Consider the following 20925-nt stretch of genomic DNA (forward strand, 5'->3'; position numbering starts at 1 on the left):
CAATAATTTATTTGGTATGTCTCCAATGAATATAACCATTATTAATGTCTCAAGCTCTTATTAGCTATTGGACACTCCTTGTAACAACCCTAATTTTGAATAATATAAATTTTTAGATTTTTTTTAGAAAGCTACATGGAGTGTTGATGTGCTATTCTTTCGGGCGTAGTGGCGCTGAGAAGCTTCAAATAGTGGCGCCTTGGTGCCATAACTCTGGCATCGCACATGGCGTAGTGGCGTTGGGTCACTTGGGCGTCGCGGCATCATATATTAAAATGAGTTTTTATATATATTTTTCTCTCTACTCAGCTACCCTCTCTCGTTTTTGGTTTTTTTCGGGTAAGAATGGAAAGGAGGAGAGGAGAAGGAAAGGAAGAAAGAGGAAATTGGGTTTCTAACCATCAGTTCGTTCCTCCGCTTTTAAGAAAATTTTTTAGATCGCAGCATGTGACTTTTATCCCATTTCTATTTTCAATGATTTTTCTTTCGACCATTTGATTTTTTCCAAATTGATTTTATTGTATTTTCTTTGGTTGTAATGAACTTTTATCCCGCAACTTTTTGTATATCATAGTACTAATTATTCTGGATATTTTGACTAGTTAGTTTCATAATTTTACCAGTTAAATTTATAGTTATTGTATTTTTGTACATATTGCACATAATGGTGATTTTGATATTTTAATATGATTATATTATTAATTCAAACACTGTGAATGAGTATGGGTGTTTGACTGGGTACTGGCTGGTTGTTGTTATAAAAATATACAATTCTTTCTAATTTAGATTTTGGGGCTTGACATCCCCAACACCCAAAATAAGGTTAGAAAATATTAACTATATTTTTATGTTATATTTTTTGTTATTTATTAATATAATACGTTTAAGGAAATGCTAATCTTTTATATTTTTTCTTTTTTTTTTATTTTTTAATTAATAATAATATATAATGGCACCACCAATTGTCATGATGTTCATATTCAAGGATACTCATTATAGTATGGAATGTTATTAGCTTCAATTCCATGTCTAGCTTATATGTACGCTTAATAAAAAGTTTTAATGACAAATGGTTTGATTGTGAAGTTGTCTCATTGTACATCGTCATAGAAAATTTTGATGATTTTATAATCTTCTATCCCTTGATGATAGAACAAGGAAAAAAGAAAAAGAGGCCCGTCCCTCATTAAGTGAAACTAACCAAGAATATAAACACACAAAAGAGATGGAAAAACATACATCTTTGGAAGAAGGCTAAAGCAAGTTGTTAAGAGCCAACATTAAGCAAACCTTGTACTCCTGTTACTATTATCAACATTAATTCAGCAATCCGATTCTTGTAATGGTTTGTTATGAGATCCTAAACAATGGATCTATGATTGTGGATGATGAGAATGGTCATCCTTCCTTTTCAAACCTTGGTTTTGGGCAGCCTTGGTCTTTAAAATATTAATAGGAGTTAATTAAGGTTACGGTGTTACTGTTGATTTTAGAAATGATGATACTTATAGGATTATGCATGTGAAGTATTCCTTAAATGGTATATTGGGATTTCGGTATGGGTGTTGTGTAACATGTAGGGTTGCAAGCGAACTGAGCCTAATCAATAGGTGTTTGTTCATGTTTGAGTTCGTTTATTATCAGCTTGTTAAAATTCAGTTCGATCTCGATTCGAACTTTTCTGTTTGCGTTCAAGCTTGGTTTGTTTAACTTAATGATTGTTCAAGTTTGATTTGTGTTTGGTTCGTTTCGGTTCATTTCGTGCTTATAAATCTTTAAACAAACTAGCATTATCGAGCTAAAAACGAATTTTACTCTAGATCTTCATTAGCTTAACAAATGAGTCTTATCAAGCCTACTAACAAACAATTATATCAAGCCTATTCACAAACATATCTAGTGACTGTTTTCGAACTACCAAACAAACCTGTTCACAAATATATCTTGCGAGCATTTCCAAGTTGCCAAATAACCCTCTTCACGAATATATCTAGTGAGGATTTCGAACCATTAAACAAGCCCGTTCACAAACATATCTAATGAGTGTTTTCAGTCTATCAAATGAGTCCGTTCACGAACATATCTAGCTTGTGTTTTCGAACTATCGGTTGAGCTCGTTTACGAAAAATCGAGCTATGATTTTTCTTATAAACATATTTGTTCATAAACATTTTAAACAAATAATCTAGTAAACACGAACATTTATAAAATAAGAATCATTTTTATTACATATAACCATGGTTTAAAATTGCACAATATGAGGCTCGCCTTTGCGCAATTCCAGTAAAAAACGCCTTGATGCTTACGCCTCGAGTTTTTTTTATGAGGCTTGCGCCTCAACTTGGTTGAGGCCCGCCTCGCCTCACTGACATAAGGCTTACGCCTCACGCTATATATATTAAAACGTACATAAATCTTGAAGTAAATGCCGGACATTGGACTCTATAGGAGAGGAGGAAGGGGAGAGAGCAATTCATCATAATGATAATTCAAATGAAGAACCCCTTAGTGATGACAGTGCTGATGACTTATGAGTTCTTATGTGATATGTCATTGCTATTTATTTTTGGAAATTGGAATTATATGTTAATGACAAGAATACTGGGATTTGGAAAAGATAGAATTTTGAGTTGAACTATATTTCATGTTGTCTTATTATTGGGATATTTTGATTTCACTTCATATTTTATGTTTTTTTGTGTTTTATATTATTCACTCATTAGTATATAAAAAATTTATCATTTTATGTTTACGCAATCTTTTGATTTTGAGGCTTACGCCTCAAAACGCCTTGAGGCTTACGCCTCGCCTCACAAACGAAAAATGCCTCAATACCCGAATACGTAATTTTAAACATTGCATATAACTAAATAATATTATAAAATAAAAATAATTATAATTAAATTATATAATATTAATTTAATATATATTTATAATTTGTTTTAATTAATATATATTATAATATTTAATTAATTTTAAAATTTAATTATTAATATTTATTGTATCTTTAAATTATAGTTTATATAAAATATTTATATTAGGTATGTTTATTAATATAATCAAATATTAATCAAGTTTTTAATGAGCTTCTTATCGAGATTGATGTTGAGCTTGATCATGAGCTTTAAATGATGTTGTTCGTGAACATAAATGAGTCAAATGTATAATTGTTCAAACTTATTTATTTAAGCATTAAATATTTTAAAAAATAATCAAGCTTGTTTCTTATTTAATTAAAAGATCATGAATGCATTTTAATCGAGTCGAGCCACGAGTAGCTCGTCTAAATGTCGAATGCTCGATTCGTTTGCAACTCTAGTAAAAATAAATAAGATGGTTGACTTGAGATGATAAAATAAGGAGAAACTCATATAATAAGAGCCCAAAGAGCCCAAAGAAATGCCTTTGTAGATTTGTAGAAATTGAAGACTTTTGATCTCATTGTTTTAATTTTCCTCGGATTTGTTTTCTTCTTCCTTTTTCATTGATTTCCTCCTCGCTACTTCTTTATTTCTCCTAAGTTTCCATTTTTACATGGAGTTCTTTGTTGGATAAGTTAGAAAGGGAAAATGTATTTTAGAGAGAAAAGGATGTAGACTGCCTAGGATTGAGAGAGAGAGAGAGAGAGAGAGAGAGAGAGAGAGAGAGAGAGAGAGAGAGAGAGAGAGAGAGAAGGTGTGGTTGGTTCTTGCAAGCGGTGATGTCCTCATTTGATATAGCTGACAAATGTAGAATAAGGAATGGCAAGTTGTGATGAGGTGCTGAAGAGTGGGATAGTGGAAGTTTTGCTAAAGCCTTAAATAAGTTGAGGAAGTAGGAAGAGGGAAGAAGAAGAATCAAGCACTTAGCTTAAGAGAAGGGGGAAGCAAGCTAACTAGCTAAGCATAATTTTCATTCAATTAATCATAGCAACTATTACACTATGTTGCACCGATACGGATACGGCGACACGGATACGATACGATACGGATACGGGACACGTCAATTCTTAAAAATACAGGATACGGGTACGGCGCGGCAATGCATTATAATTTATAAATCATACATAAAAATTAAGAAAGCAATCAAAACATAATATTTGAAATTACAAAAAAATGGCAACAACATCATTTGTAGCATTGTAGCTTATAATATCAAAATATAAGAAAGTATTAAATGTCTAGTACAACAACAAAAGCATAAACATAAATTATCTATCACAAGAAGTTTCAACTATTCAATAGAAGGAATGATATAATTATCTTCTTCATTAGTTTGTCTTTGAACTTCCAGATCATCTTCAATAAATATCATAGCTTCTAATTTAGGCTCATCAAGTGAAAGATTAATAATTTTTAATATTTTCATATCATCAAGAGACTCAAATCCATCTCAGAAATAAGAGAATCTTGCTCGCAACCGCGGAAGTAAATACGACACGTCTTTTTTTATTTCTTTTTTTTTTTCAACGGACACGCGTATCAGATACGCCTGTCCTTTTGAAATTAAATAGTATTTTAATTGGATACGGCTTTGGCGTATCCGAAACATATCGGTGGAGTATCGGAGGCGTATCCGTGTATCGGTGTATCGGATACAGCACGCCTTCATAAATAGGTGTATCGGTGCAACATAGCTTTTACATGACCCTTGGACATATATAATAAAAGATTATTCAAAATATGATCAATAATCAAACTTGTCTTAAATTTAAAATTTTATTATATTACCCGTGATAATTAATATACAGAATAATAAAATAATAACAAATATATAATAATAATTCAACTAAAATATCAAGACATGACACAATTCATGTTTTTCTTATATCAATCCTTTGGGGTGCATAGAACTTTACCTTGAAAGAGTTTGAATTTTTTTCGAATAACTCAATGGTCTTCTGTTGAGTGTCAAACTAGTGGAATTCATCTCATTGGGAACACATCTTGAGAAAAAATAAACAAATAAAACTCATCTATAAGAAAAAAAAAAGATGAATGGGCTACTTCCCATTAGGAGGAGATGAAAGGGATAAACATCATTATATGTAACCTATTCATTAAAAGCTTCTAACTACCAATTTTTTTGGAACAACAAAACATTTTTAAAAGAGTGATCTTTATTCTATAAGATTTTTTAATCAAATTATATGATCTTTGAACAATTCTCTCTAACTTATAATTGTTGGGTAAATGGCAAGGATACTTGTACCATTTTTTTTTTTTTCGTTGTGGCCCATTGCTAGGATTAGAATTTAGGGCTTAGATTTTAATGGCTTTAGTTTTATTTTTGTTTGGATTTAGGGTTTTATTTATTTTTATTTGTAGTTGATCTGGGGATTTTTAGTGGAGAAAGAGCTTTCATTTTCTTGGAGAGAGAAAAAAGGTTAAGGTTTGGATAAGAGAGAGAAAAAGGTGGGATCATATTTATGATCATTTTATCAGGATTTTGGAGGAATTGAAAGTATTACAGATAGGTAAAGTATGAATGAAATAGTTAAATTAGGTTTATGGATGATTTGAAATGTGATAGTTATGGCTTCTATTTGTTTTTAGATATGAAAAAAAGAATTTTAAATTAATTTAAATAATCATTTATTCTGAGAGAATTTTATGGAAATTGTTATTAAATAATTTTAGGAAGAGTTAGCTAAAAAAGGGGCTTATATGTGATTTTTTTAATGATTAGTTAGGATTTCAAATTTGGAAAGGAGTTGGAGGATTTTTAGTATGAAAAGACTGAGTCGGTCTCTACATGGTGATAGTTGAACAACATGCTTGCAGTGAAAGAGACGAACTGAAAGGATATGTTTGTAACACTTGGGGAGATTTTTTGCATGGTTTTGACTTGAAGTTTTAGAGTTTAGGTAGGCTATTATGAGACGGAGGCTTGAGAAGATAATACATTCATTATGGTGATAAGTGTTGAAAAAATATGATTTAAAGCATAAAAAAGTGTATTTTAAAGTAATGCACTCCCAAATTAATCTAATGTGTGACAATTAAAATATTTGTGGAATTAAGCGTATGCTTCACATGCATTTTTAAGCATGAAAGCTTATTCTTTAATTTTTATTAAATTTTGAAAGGCCAATTTAACTTTTTATGCTATTTAAAAGAAGGGAAGGGAAATAAAGTAGTAAAAAAAAAAATCTTACTTTGAACTTTCTCAACAGTAACTTTTTGATACTTCCAGAAAAAAATGCTTCATGTCATTTCCATCGATCATCCCTTTTTATTACTTCTTGTTTTTCACCTCGCTCTATCTACACTCTCTTCTTTCATCAACATTACGCATTGTGACCTTTTTTATTTTTTTCTTCTAGATTATTTATCTTATTCTCTTCCATATTCATTGCAGTGCAACACCTATTTTTACTAGTCATCTATTTTAATGGTGAACCACACCCATAATTTTGTAATTTAAATTTTAATTCTTGTGTATTTTACTGTGAACATTGTCAATTGTTGTTTGCTCCTTGTGCCAAGTAGATCTAAGTAGCATAGGAAACTTGGTATAGACTTATTTTCACTTTTTTAGGTTTTAAGATTTATTATAGTTTGAAATTGGAATAAGTTTTTTTTTTTTTTAATAATATTCAGTTTGAATTTCAAATTTTATATAAGTAGAAAGGTTTTTATTTAAGTTTAATTTAATTCATCTGATCCTGTAATTCGTTTCCCTCTAATAGGATATCCAGTACTTGTACTTTCAGTTGGATGATAAACTAAAGATTCATTCTATCTCATATAATCTAAATCCTCTCTTCCATAGGTCTTCCTCTCCTATTTTTCGATCCTGTCTTTTTTGGCACCTGATGCATTGCAATATGTAGAATTCCTTTCCTTTGGTTTTAGATAAATTTTTGGTGATCTCACTTTTTCTTTTGCTTGCTTCTAATTTTCCTTCTGCTAACTAAACAAAAAATATGGTGTTGGATCGCATTCTAGCGTACAAGTATTCCTCAGGTGATTGAAATATGTTGCATTATAAATAATGTGAATCTTAGACATCTGCCCCTGACAACTGTTAGGCCGGTTCAGGTGGAACCGGCCCAACCAGCCCTTGCTGGGCCAGTTTGGTTCTATAGAAGGCGGAATCATACTGCCTTCTGTATGGTTTCTGCCTAAACAAGGGGGCCCACAAATTGAATTAACCTAATTATAGCAAGGAGGACGGCGGCTAATCCTTGGGAGGGAATTTTTGAATTAGAAATTATTGCACCAAATAGGCATGAGAGGCTAGGGTTAGGGTTATATACATGATTATTGTTTCTCTTGGAGTTCTCTTTGGTGTCTTGGGCTCTTGATTCATCGTTTAGATATTAGGAGAGAATGATCCTCCTCTTGAATTGAGGATCAATTGTATCTTTGTTTGGTACTTACTTTGATTTGATTCCTATAACACAATCTACTATTTTGGATTGTTTTCACAGTTCTTCCATTTTTCTCGCTATGTTTACCAATTATTGTTAGGTTTGCTTGCGAACTCAAGTATTTCCCATTAGTGTTACTTGTGAACTCAAGTATTTCCTATCAAATTGGTATCAGAGTAATTTCTGGATCATTGTCGGCTGATTTTTCTAAAAATTAAGAGGTGAATTTCTGATTGGAAGGAGGGATCTTACTGAATTTTGGATCTAATATCCAGAATTTCTTATGGCGGCTAAGAAAGTTGATGTTTTGGAAGAACGATTTGAAGGGGAAATGAGCCAAATAAAAGCCACGATGGAAAATTGACTCTCGGTTTCATCCGTGGAAGAAAAGATGTCGTCAATGGAAAACATTCTCCGTTCTTCATCTAATAATGAGGAAGATCTTGGACAATCTAATTCAAACGATAGCATCGAAGGCAAAGGGACCGATGGGAAGAACTACGAATTTTGATTTTCGTAGAAGGGAAAGCGATGGATAAATCATGGTGGAGAAAGGGGGGAGATATGTAGAGAGACGTGGGAATAGGGAACATAGAGTAAGGGGGGTTGATTGGGAGAAAAAAGTGGTCAATTATAGGAGGGGTGCTGATTTTGGAGAGAAGAGGGAAGAAAGTGATTGGGGGGGGGGGGTTTGAAGATGAATATGTAAGGGAAGGCCGGGAGACATGGAGAGAGAAAAGCACTTGGAAAAGGAAAAACTATGGAGGAATACGGGGAAACGAGAAAGATCTGATGGTAAGGAAGCTGAAGATGTCAATTTTTGAAGGAGATGATGCTTATGAATGGATCTACAATATGGAAAGGTATTTTGCCGTCAATGGGTTGACGGATGAGAAAAAAAAGGCAGCAGCGGACCTACGTTTGGAAGGAAAGCCATTGTCATTGTACCAATGGAGGGACCAGATGAGGCCTATACAGAGCTGGAGAGCGTTCAAAGACTGTTTATTAGAAGGTTTCCAATCTGACGGGGGAGGAAACTTCTATGAGCAGTTTTTTCGCACTAGTGCAAAATGGATCAGTGGCAGACTACCAAGATCAATTTGAGCACTTAGCCAATCCGATGGAGTGATTATCATAATTTGATTTGGAGGGGAATTTCATGAAGGGGCTCAAGCCAGAAATCAGAATAGTGGTGAAAGTCATGATACCTTGTGACTTGGGAGAGGCCATGAAGTTAGCCCAGCTGGTAGAAAATTAAAAGAATTTAGAGAGGGGAGCTAGGCCCAGCAGTTCAGGATGCACATATCGGATGACGACTACTTACTTAGCACCCAAGGCTCCTATAGCAGGATGGGTTCGTGAGTCCCCTAGGGAGTAGACAATAGGAGGTGAAAATGGGAGCAATTTTAAGAGGCTGGCAGAGAAGGAGATGCAAGAGAAGAGGGCATAGGTGTAGGGATCAAACTCTCCAGTTTCTAACTGTCTGTGATGATAAGGAAATTGAGGAGGGAGGCAAAGGGGAGTTAAAGAAGGAAGAGGAGAAGAAACTGCATCTAAATCTGGTGGAGGTTTCCTTGAACACTATGGTAGGATTCACTATGAATTATACAATGAAGGTGAAGGGAGAAATTGAGGGCAAATAGGTGGTGGTTCTGATTGAGATTGTGGCTACCCACAATTTCCTTTCCACTCAGGTCGTCGAACAACTGGGAGTGAATTTGGTGGACACCAGTTATGGGGTGATGATGGAGACGGAAGGTGGAGAAAGGCCAGGAGATCTATAGAGCCAGGAGATCTATAGAGGAGTGGTGTTGACCATCTAGTGCATTCAGGTGAGAGAGAACTTTCACTCACTAGAGCTAGGGAGTACAAACGTCATCTTGTGGATGAAACAGCTACAGACCTTGGGGGACACCAAGTTCAATTAGGGAGCCCTCACGATGGAGTTGATGGTGGATGGAAGGAAGGTAATGATTATGGGAGATGCAGGGTTATCCAAATCCATAGTGTCTCTCAAAACCATGGTAAGGAATATCAAAGAGGTGGGGGAAGGCTATTTGGTGGAGCTGCACAGGTTAGAGGGAGTTAGATTAGAGGAGGGAGGTGAGATACCCCTCTCCATATAATTGTTGATACAGCAATTCTAGGAGGTGTTTCAGCCGCCTCAAGGATTGCCACCACCGAGAGAGCAGAAGCACGTTATCACTCTAAAAGAGGGTGTGTCACCCATCAACGTCAGGCCCTACTGATATCCTCAATTTCAAAACGATGAGATTGAGAAGTTGATCAAAGAGATACTGGAGGCTGTTACTATCAGACCCAGTGTCAGTCATTTTTCTTGCCCTGTGTTACTAGTGAAGAAAAAAAATTGATAGCTAGAGGTTTTGTGTTGACTACAGGGTGATTAATAAGGAAACTATGCCAGACAAGTTTCCTATACCAGTGATTGATGAACTATTGGATGAATTTAGTGGGGCGGTGTTGTTCACTAAGATAGATCTAAAATTAGGATATCATCATATCAGAATGAAGAATGAAGATGTGCCAAAAATTGCCTTCAGAACTTATGAGGGGCATTATGAGTTCCTAGTGATGCTCTTTGGCCTCACTAACGCTCCAGCCACATTCCAATCACTTATGAATAAGGTCTTCAAACCTTATCTTTGGCGATTTGTCTTGTTGTTTTTTGATGATATCCAAGTTTAAAACAAGACATAGGAGGAGCTTTGGGAGCATTTGAGGAGGGTGTTAGAGCTATTACAGGAGCATCAGTTGAGGGCCAACCTGAAGAAGTGCTGCTTTGCCCAGACGAGTGTGGAGTATTTGGGTCATATTATGGCTAAGGAGGGGCTGGCAGTCGATCGGTCAAAGATTGAGGCTATGTTGAGATGGCCATTACCAAAGAATTTGAAGGAGTTGTGAGGTTTCTTAGGACTAGCGGGGTACTATAGGAGATTCGTGAAAGGGTATAGCACGATAGCATGGCCACTGACCGAATAGCTGAAGAAGGATGGCTTCCTATGGGGCGAAGAGGCCACAATAGCCTTTGAGTGGCTGAAGAGAGATATGACTTCTGTGTCAGTCTTAGCCTTACCAGACTTCTTTTAGGTCTTCGTAGTAGAGACAGATGCTTCAGAGTATGGACTGGGAGCAATACTCATGCAGAGTCGCCGACTAATTGCCTATTACGGCCAGGTGTTGATAGCTAGAATCAAAATGAAATCAGTATATGAACGGGAGTTGATGGTCATCGTCTTGCCATCCAGAATTGGCAGTCTTACCTGCTAGGTAGGTATTTCATTGTCAAAACAGACTAGTGGAGCCTGAAGTATTTATTGGAACAAAGGATGGTGACAAAGGAGCATCAGAGGTGGCTGTACAAATTGCTGGGGTATGATTTTGAAATTCAATATAGGCCCAGAGTGGAGAATAAGGTGGCAGATGCTTTGTCCAGGTGCATTGGGGAGTTGCATGCGATGACAGTATCAATTTCTTTGATGTTAAATTGGGAGGCTATCAAGGAGGAGAGTGTCAAGGATGAGAAATTGGGAAAGATCAAGGTCGATTTATTGAGGGAAGAGAGTAGCCATTCGGGATACTCATTAGAGGGGGACAGATTGCTGTATCAATAGAGGTTTTTGATGCCCCAGACATCAGTCCACATTCCACACTTACTCCAGGAGTTCCATGGGAGTGCTGTTGGGGATCACTCAGGGGTGCAAAAGATATACTGAAGGCTATCTTCAGAGCTGTACTGGAAGGGGATGCATAAGGATGTGAAGGAGATGGTAGCCAAATGCGAGGTATGCTAGAGAAACAAGTATTTGACCATGTCTCCAGGAGGATTACTACAGTCGTTGGCTTTACCAGGTCGAGTATGAGAGGAGATCTTCATGGATTTCATAAAAGGGCTTCCCCAATCAGAATGGTTCACAGTGATTTTAGTGGTGGTAGACCACTTGATCAAGTATGCCCATTTCATTCTCCATCCATATATCACAGTGACAGTGGCATCAACGTTCATCAGAGAGGTGGTCAGTTTGCATGGAGTACCAGAGGCTATAGTATCTGACAGAGATAAGATGTTCCTCAGCCACTTTTGGAGGGAGTTGTTCAGACTACAGGGGACAATATTGATAAGGAGCATCGCCTATCACCCACAGACAAATGACCAAACAGAAGTAGTCAACAGGAGCTTGGAGACCTACCTTAGATATTTTGTGTCGGAGACACCCAAGAGTTATGCGCCAAGTGGATAACATGGGCGGAGTATTGGTACAATTCCTCTTATCATTCGGCTTCTCAGATGACACCCTTCAAGGTGTTGTATAGAAAGGATCCACCTCACCTTGTGCACTTTGGGCATAGCATCACTCCAGTTTCTTCAGTGGAGTATTTGGAGGAAAAGGACAGAGTGTTGGAAGAGTTGAAAAGACATCTGTTGAGAGATCAACATATTATGAAAAAACAAGCATATGGGCATAAAAAGGACATTCAGTTCGAAGTAGGGGAGGTGTTCTTAAAGCTTCGACCATACATGCAAAAGATCGTCGCCAACAGGAGAAATGAGAAACTTGCCCCAATGTACTTTGGACCTTATGAGGTACATGAAAAGATTGGAGCAGTGGCATATCAGCTGAAACTGTCGCCATTGATTGGAGTAGTGGCATATCAGCTGAAACTACCACCAATGGCGACCACACATCCTGTGTTCCATGTATCCCAGCTGAGGAGAGTCATTGGAGATCATGCAGCAAGTTCTGAATTATAAACAACATTAACCGAGGATTTGGAGGTAATGTTAGAACCCTTTGAGCTATAAGGGGGTGCACCAGGAGGTGGGAAGGGAAAAACTGGTGTTGATCAAGTGGAAGGATCTTCCATATTATGAGGCGATATGGGAGCCTTGTGAGAGGGTAAAGTATCAGTTTCCCTCTTTTCACCTTGAGGACAAGGTGATTCTTTGGGAGGACGGTAATGTTAGGCCGGTTCAGGTGGAACCGGCCCAACCGGCCCTTGTTGAGCTGGTTCGGTTCTATAGGAGGCGGAATCATACCGCTTCATGTATGGTTGCCACCCAAACAAAGGGGGCCCACAAATTGAATTAACCTAATTATAGCAAGGAGGGGGTGGCTATTACTTGGGAGGGAGTTTTTGAATTAGAAATTATTGCACTAAATAGGCATGAGAGGCTAGGGTTAGGGTTATGCTTGATTATTGTTTCTCTTAGAGTTTTCTTTGATTTCTTGGACTCTAGATTCATCGTCTAGATATTGAGAGGGAACGATCCTCCTCTCGAATCGAGGATCAATTGTATCTTTGCTTTGTGCTTGCTTTGATTTGATTTATGTAATACAATTTACTGTTCTGGATTGTTTTCACCGAAGTTCTTGCATTTTTCTCGTTGTTTTTACCAATTATTGTTAGGTTTGTTTGCGAACTCAAGTATTTCCCATTAGGGTTACTTGCGAACTCAAGTATTTCTTATCAACAACCTAACCAGCATTTTTGTTCCATCTCAAATTCTATACTTAACAATAATACCTGACTTTGTTGGATTCTATGGTCTCCTGTCTGCCAACTCGTTACTAGGCCCATGAACTTTTGTCTTGATCACTAGCCTACAACAAATAGCTCTTGCATATAGTTTAAGTATAGGCGACTTTTAATAGTACAGGTTAAATTTCCTGTAATCTTTTATAAATTAGGTGGTTTAAAAAATCCAACTTTTCAACCTGAATCTAGTGACTTGAGGATAAAATAATTAAGTTAAGAGGACAGTAACCAACATCAGACTGTATGATGGCTGAACTTGTTGCAGATCAAGGTTTTCTTAGAATCTCTTGCAGATAACAAAATGGGTTAAAAGGATTAATGGAATTATCTTTGAGGAGGGAAATTGCATATATTTGTGAATTAATTGGGTTAATTTTTAGGCTGTTGTTAGTATTATATTGATAATGTTTCCAGGAGGGAGACTTTATTGGAGTGGAACACAAGTCTTGCAAATATTTTTTTTTATTAGAGATGTTCAATGGAATAGATGTTAGCATAAAGCTTTGGTGACAAATGCCACTAATTACGTTTCACTATCTGGCATGCACAAATCCTTGAGTATTTATGCTTAAGCCTCAATTACCTCTTAATATCACTGTGATTTGAAAGTCTCTAATTTTTTATATGAATTTGTTGATTTGTCAAGATAGACTGAGAGTTGACAAATGTAATTTCAAGTAGTACACCACTTTTGGCCATGTTTTGTAATATGCACTTCCAATATTTACATGAAGTGGAAAGGGGGTTTCATATATTTTATATACGTAGATGCCAATACAAAACTTTCTTAAATAGCAAGAATTTCTTTGTATGGAGGGAAGTACATCTAATTGCCAAACTCTAATATGAATCAAGTGAAATATAACAACAACAATAATAACATCAAGCCTTTATCCCACTATGTGGGGTTGGCTACATGAATCCTTTTTCTTTATTGTGTCTTGTTAAGAGTGAAATTCTCATTTATATCTAATAAAGAAATATCATTTTTAATATTTTCTGACTAAATCTTTTTAGGTCTACCTCTATCTTTCTTAACATAGTTCAAATCTAATATATCTACTCTCCTAACCGGGTCATCGGAAGGCCGCCATTTTATGTGACCAAACCATCTAAGGTGACTCACTCTAATCTTATCTGCCACAGGAGCTACTCCAACTTTTTCACATATATGCTCATTTCGTATCAAGTCTCTAAATGTATAGTCACTCATCCACCTAAGCATCCTCATCTTTGCAACACTTAACTTAATATTATGCTTCTCTTTTAATGGCAAACATTTTGCGCCATAAAGCATTGTAGGTTTAACCACCATCTTATAAAATTTTCCTTAAATTTGAGTAATACTTTTCTATCACACAACAAGCCCGATGCATTCCTCCACTTCAACCATCCAACTTGAATTTTGCTAATAATATCCACATCTATTTCACCATCACTCTGAACAATAGACCCAAGATATCTAAAACGTGTACTCTTATTAATGACTTGATTGCTCAAAGTCACAAATCCCCCACTAGATCTATTACTATTAAAATTACACTCCATGTATTCAGTTTTAGATCTACTCAAATGAAAACCTTTAGACTCTAAGTTTGACCTCCATAATTCAAGTTTACCTTCAACTCCCTCTTTAGTCTTATCAACAAGAAGAATATCGTCAACAAAAAGCATACACTAGGTAACATCCTCTTGTAAATCTCTAATAAGAACATCCATAACTAAAGCAAAATGATATGGGCTTTAGGATGATCCTTGATGTAATCCGGCTAAAATTGGAAAATACTCGGTCAAACCACCTTGTGTTTGAACACAAATAACACATATCCCTAATGACTTGAATATAAGCGTTATTAACCTCTTTCTTTTTTTAGAACTTTCCATAGCACTTCTTTTGGAACATTATCATATGCTTTCTCTAAATCAATAAATATCATATGAAGATCCTCCTTAATTTCTCTTTCTTCATTAAACCTCTCAATAAATGTATGCTTCCATAGTAGGCCTACCCGACATGAATCCAAATTGATTTTGAGAAATATTAGTATCACGTCGTAACCTATGCTCCATAACTCTCTCCCATAGCTTTAAAGTATGACACATCAACTTAATTCCTCTATAATTCGCACAATCTTGTGCATCACCTTTATTCTTAAAAATAGGAATCAACACACTCAGTCTCCACACATCTGGCATCTTTTTAATCTTCAAAATAATATTAAAAAGTTTAGTAAGCCAAGAAATTCCTTCATCTCCTAAGCATTTCCACACCTCTTTTGGAATATCATCAGGTCCAACCATTTTACCCCACTTTATTTTCTTTAAAGCCTCTCTAATTTCAATTTTAGTAATACGCCAATAAAAAAAATCTATTTACGAGAAAATAATCAATCTGAGATTTATTATATCCATTTTTATAAGTGATGAGATGTTCATCTATTTTCTTAAATAAAGTATTAAGAATTACAAAATCATAAGCTAGAGAAAAATCTAATATAGTTTTACCACCTTCATTAGTCGCTCTAAACCCATACCTCCATGAATGCTTTTGAAATCCTCTACATCTCTACAAACATATCTATTTAAATCTCCCCAATAATTTTTTTTTCTTAAAGAGGTATATTTTGTATTAATTCTTCCAAGTCATTATAAAATTTTAATTTTGAACACATATTCAAACTTATTTGAGGAGCATAAGCACTTATAATTTTAATAATTTTATCATCAACAATAATCTTCAAAAGTATAATTCTATCAATTTTTATAACATTATCTTTCAAACTCTTATCTATTATCATACCAACACTATTTCTAATATGATTCCTACCATAATATTAAAGTTTAAATCCTAAACTATCAAGCTCCTTAGCCTTCTCTCCCACCCATTTAGTTTTTTGAATGCATAAAATATTTATCTTCCTATGAATCATAATATCAATTAATTTCATTAATTTGCTTGTAAGGGAACCTACATTCCAAGATCATAATCTAATTTTAGTTTCATGGACTAGCTTCTTTACCCACATCCGTCCATGAAGTGTGAACCCTTGCCTATTTAATACTGCATCCGGGCGCCGATGCGGCTGTCCTTGCACAATTCTCACTATATTCAGGTCATATAACGTGTCACTTCCAGGGAACGTCTTAGCATTAACACAATTTATCAAATGATTCATGTCATGATTATTTGACAAATTTTACATTGGTTGTCGACTACCTAACGCAACCCTCCACTTTTCTCATCCAGGAATTGGGACTTGGCATTGGCATTATCCCTTGGAATAGCTACTGAAGCTTGAGCCTACGTTCGAGTCTTATGCCTTATTTCAAAAGTTAATGTCCTTTGCTATTGTCCCTAGGTTTCCTTTTATGTGTTACTGTTTTATTCATTCTACAATGAACGGGCCTTTAAATTTTTCCTTAGGAACGCAATACTAAAATTCCAAATTTTCCCACACCTCCCAAATTCCGTTAAGTATTCTTGATGTACTATTAATAGAAACATAACAAGGATTAATGTGCTGGTAGAATGCTGTTAACTATTGTAACAACCCACAATACCCATGAATAGTATTGTAGAGTGAAACAATTCATCATTTGAATGTTTACATAAAAATATATCATAACCTCAACTGGTACAACAACAGAAGCATTTAAAAGTTTTTAAATATCCATATAATATGATTACAAAGCCACTAAGGAAAAATCCAAACAAACACTTCATGAGAATATTCACATTCCTCTAGTTTAGTTTACAAACATAAATACAATTAACATCTATGACAGAAATACTTGAACCTAGTCAGCAACCATCTTTTCTTTTTCTTTTCTTGTAACAACAGCAAGGCTCAATAAGTTATGCAGTTATAATTAGTATTAAACTTGTATGTAAACAGTTTAAGAACATTAAAACATGAGTAACAAATTTAAACTACTAGAGAAACAACAAAACATCTCACTTGACATTACTCTTAATTGTTCTCTTAGATCCATATTGAATATCAATTTTATTCATTAAAAAATTTGGCTATTCTTTCATACACATTCAATGGAGCCCAGAAAAATCTGGCATTATCGTCATTGAATTCTATAGAGGTCCCTTTTGCTCCATTTACAAGGTAGTTACATATTGAGAACCCTTTTATCTCAACTATTCTTGTAAGTCATACATCATATAGACAACCAAACTTTATGTTGAATTGATATTACATACACATATATAACATAATTCATACTCATATTATTGCTTTCATAAGGTCTTTATATTCTACTTAATTGTGAAATGAAAAGGTATACTATAAGTTAAAAATGAAGATTCTTTTCAAAATACTTCCAACTAGAAAAATCTTTAATGCAACATAACAACTCTTATTTTATAGTCTCATGATTCAAATATAGAAGTGGTCTTTCCTATATGAAAACTAGGTTATGAACATCCTTTAACAGAAAATTTCTTGTAATGCATATTTTTCTTGCATTCATGCGAATACCAACATACAAGGTAGAAATTAACAAGAATTACATTTAAAACTTTATTTTGCATTACTTACCTTCTAGACGGGTTGCTTCTTCCAAACCTTCACTTTTTATTCTTCTTCTATTATAAGTCACTTCAAAGCCTCCTCTTTGCATAAGACTATATAATCAATATCACTCTAAATTATAATTTACATAAGAACTTTACTTAAAAGAACTAATATAAAAGATAAGGGAAATGTAGGATTCTTACATTTTTCTATCTTTTAAATTTCCTCTCTTAAACTTTCTTCACCATATCATCAATTCATACTCACCCTGATATCAAACTAGAATTGATCAAGAAATGTCATATTAATCATTCTTAAATCTTAACAAATGTGGTTATAATGAGTTGCAAGTTTACTTACTTCAATGTATTTCACAGAACCAGAATTACACTGCTTTCACTATCCTTCCTTTAAAAAAAAAAATGCATAAATCTTCCTTTACAGAAATCAAGTCCTTCCCTTCAACAACTATGCTGAAAGTCTCCCTATTTCCTTCCAGTTACCGCTGCAGAAACTTGTTCTGGCCGAACCAAATTCCCTATATTCCTTCCTGTATGCGGCCTCAACCTTCTCCAGTGACTAGGGAATTGCTTGCGGAAGTGCTTCCTCTCCAGCCCTTTTTCTCCCAGCGAAACACTAGAACAATAGGAATTATCCACGGTTTACACACTATTGGATAGTGGGCCCCAGCCATCATCTAACTGCCCAAATCCCAAACCGTCCCATTCCAAAGGCTGCTTTGGAATGCTTCCCTTCAGATTTTGAGTTAATTTATTATATTATAATATTAGTTAAACTAGCATATAACATAAATCTTAATAATACCTATTTATTTAAAACAATACCTGAAATTTTTGGTTCTTACAACTATCACTTGACTGGCATGGAGCTGATGGCTTGACTTACCTTCTGCTAATTATTGCATGGTGTATGGACAGTAAAATGCAACCATGACATGTTCAGTTTGCATGGGCCTGCATATAGCAGCAAGCACAACCTATGCGCTACTAATGGCTCATGCGAGTTACCCGGCCTGTCCTTCGTAGTTGTAAACTGCCAAAAATTTTCAACACCCTCCAAATTATCTCCAGTTGGTTTCAGAAAGACAGAAACCTTTATGATTGAGGAAGCATTGCAGAGGTCACTGTGTGGCTGGAGTACCATTATCAGCTCTACGATTAATGAAATATTTAGAGGTAAATGTGTGGCTGGAGTACTTCATAGTCACCCTACATGCATGCAGATCTGCGCACGTCCACTAAAAGTGATCATGTGATAAAAAGTTCAATGCATACAGTTGTTATCTGATAAACAATCCTGTTGCATCCCGTTTCATTGCATCAATTTTTCTATTTTATAACGTTTTTGAGTTATTTTAAGTTTGTTAGTTTGAGAACAATTTGTAGAATTAAGAAGAATGTATTATATGATTATTCCCTTGCTAATACGTTCTATTAATTGTTCTTTATGATGGAGATAATTGTATGGTATGAAAAAGTTTCCAAGCTATATTTTCTTAGTTTTTTTTTCTTCTTCTAATTTTTTCTGAAGTTGTGCAAGACTGCACATGTATATTTTCTTAGTTAGGATTTACTGTAAGGTATGATAATGAAACATACCTACCTTATGTTAGGGCCATCGTATCATATGACAAAATCTTACTCCAGGTGATGGGCTTATAAGGTGCGTTCAAACCAAAATGCTTTATGACAGGTCCAATGTATGCATACACATAACAATCTATTCGGCTACAGAGGCAGAAATTAAGATTTATTCCAGATATTATCTATATGATATTATCTGGGACCTTACAGGAGTTTACTTTTGCTTATTGAGTCGCTTCATTCTCATGCAACGCCACCATCCCAAACTTCAACCCTGCCCTCTCAATTTCACACACAAATTGATTTGCATCCATCTCTTTCCATTACTCAAATCCCCCTTTCAACATTGCCCTCTCGCTTTATTCTGCACACATTTCTAGACCAGCAGGTAGGTTCCCCTTCTGAATTCCAGATATTAAAGATTAACAATTCTTGTCCAATATTGGCATATAGGGTTTATAAATCAGTTAATTAGATCTGGACTCTTAAATTATGCCCATTGTTGGGATAAGTAATTTTGTTAGGCTCCATTGCAAATTCATATATGGATTCTCAATTGTGGTTATAACAGATTTCAATTATTTCATGTCTTGTGCACTTTCACTTGTCATTTGCTACTTGACGTTCACCACCAGTTTGGATAAACATGAGGAATTCCTTTGACCTGCAGAGAGATGATCCAGCGCAGACCTTATACTCAAAAGGTTGATGTCTATAGCTTTGGAATTGTGCTGTGGGAGCTCATAACTGGCATGGTTCCATTCCAGAACATGACGGCTGTGCAGGCAGCTTTTGCTGTTGTAAACAAAGGTGCTCGGCCAATTATACCAAGTGACTGCCCTCCTTCGCTTGGAGTAATCATGACTCAGTGCTGGGATGCTAACCCTGATGTCCGCCCACCATTTGGAGAAGTAGTCAAGATGCTCGAGGTTGTGCAGACTGAGTTGGCTACTTCCGTTCGACGGGCACGCTTCAGATGGTGTATTTCTCATCCCATGACGAGCGATTAAACCGTTTTAGGAATATGAAAACTTAAGAAGCATAAAAGCAAAACAAAATGAACTATGGATAGGAAAGAAAGAAAACTACCTTCTTTTTTGTGCATTTTAAACATTTTTAGAAGACTGAAGGAGTAAGAAAAAGAGCTATGTTGGCTCTTGCAGCATTGTATTGAATGAACACAGAAGATAGGTTACTCTTTTTCTTGGCATGCTCTTACCGTTTTAAAATTGCATGGCTTGACTGATGCTTTTTGAGGCTATGGCCTTGATTTTGATGCAGATTTGCATCTGGGTTGTAAGGCATGATTGAGAGAGGTCATTTTGATCAAAGATGTAAGATGACATCATTGCTTGTTTTTTTAGATCACATGCTTTTATCTTTTAGGATAAAAAAAGAAATGAATTTGAATGCCATTTTGTAGTTGGTTCTGATGCAAATTTGCTTCTGTGGTGTGAGGCATGATTAAAAGGGCCATTTGATCAAAATTATAACATGAAGTATTTTTATCTTAGGATAAAAAATGATTTTGTAGTATAAAATAGTTGTATTGTAGTTGTTACATAAATATTTTGTATCTCTGATCAAATGTGATTTTTACTTATTTGCCTTGTCTTTATTTATCTAAATTTGCATCAGGATTGCATATTTATTTCCTCATCTTTGTATGTTGCCTCATGATATAGTATTGTTGTGTTATTTTCTTCAACAAAGAGAATGATTGGAGGCCTTGCTAATATTGAAGAGAATCGAGAGTGTGTGATGATACCTGAAACAGAACATCGCAACTAGAGGAATTAAGAACAGAGCAAGCATAAAGGAAAGTCTGTATTACTCGTATGCATATTCCATCTACAGTGAAGACTTATATAAAGATGAACAGGTC

General features: G+C 35.3%; 1 protein-coding gene across 1 annotated transcript in view; it reads left to right on the forward strand.

The window, feature by feature from the left end:
* LOC110109850 (serine/threonine-protein kinase STY13) overlaps positions 1–20453 on the forward strand; it is a 31181-nt gene extending 10728 nt beyond the window's left edge. Inside the window, exon 3 of the mRNA XM_020841055.2 lies at positions 19711–20453. Coding sequence (XP_020696714.1) covers positions 19711–20050 — 340 coding nt within the window. The 3' untranslated portion in view covers positions 20051–20453. The remainder of the gene's footprint in view (positions 1–19710) is intronic.
* Positions 20454–20925: the final 472 nt, after the last annotated feature.

This window comes from Dendrobium catenatum, unplaced genomic scaffold (genome assembly GCF_001605985.2).
Source record: "Dendrobium catenatum unplaced genomic scaffold, ASM160598v2 fragScaff_scaffold_315, whole genome shotgun sequence".
NCBI classification, from domain to species: Eukaryota; Viridiplantae; Streptophyta; class Magnoliopsida; order Asparagales; family Orchidaceae; genus Dendrobium; species Dendrobium catenatum.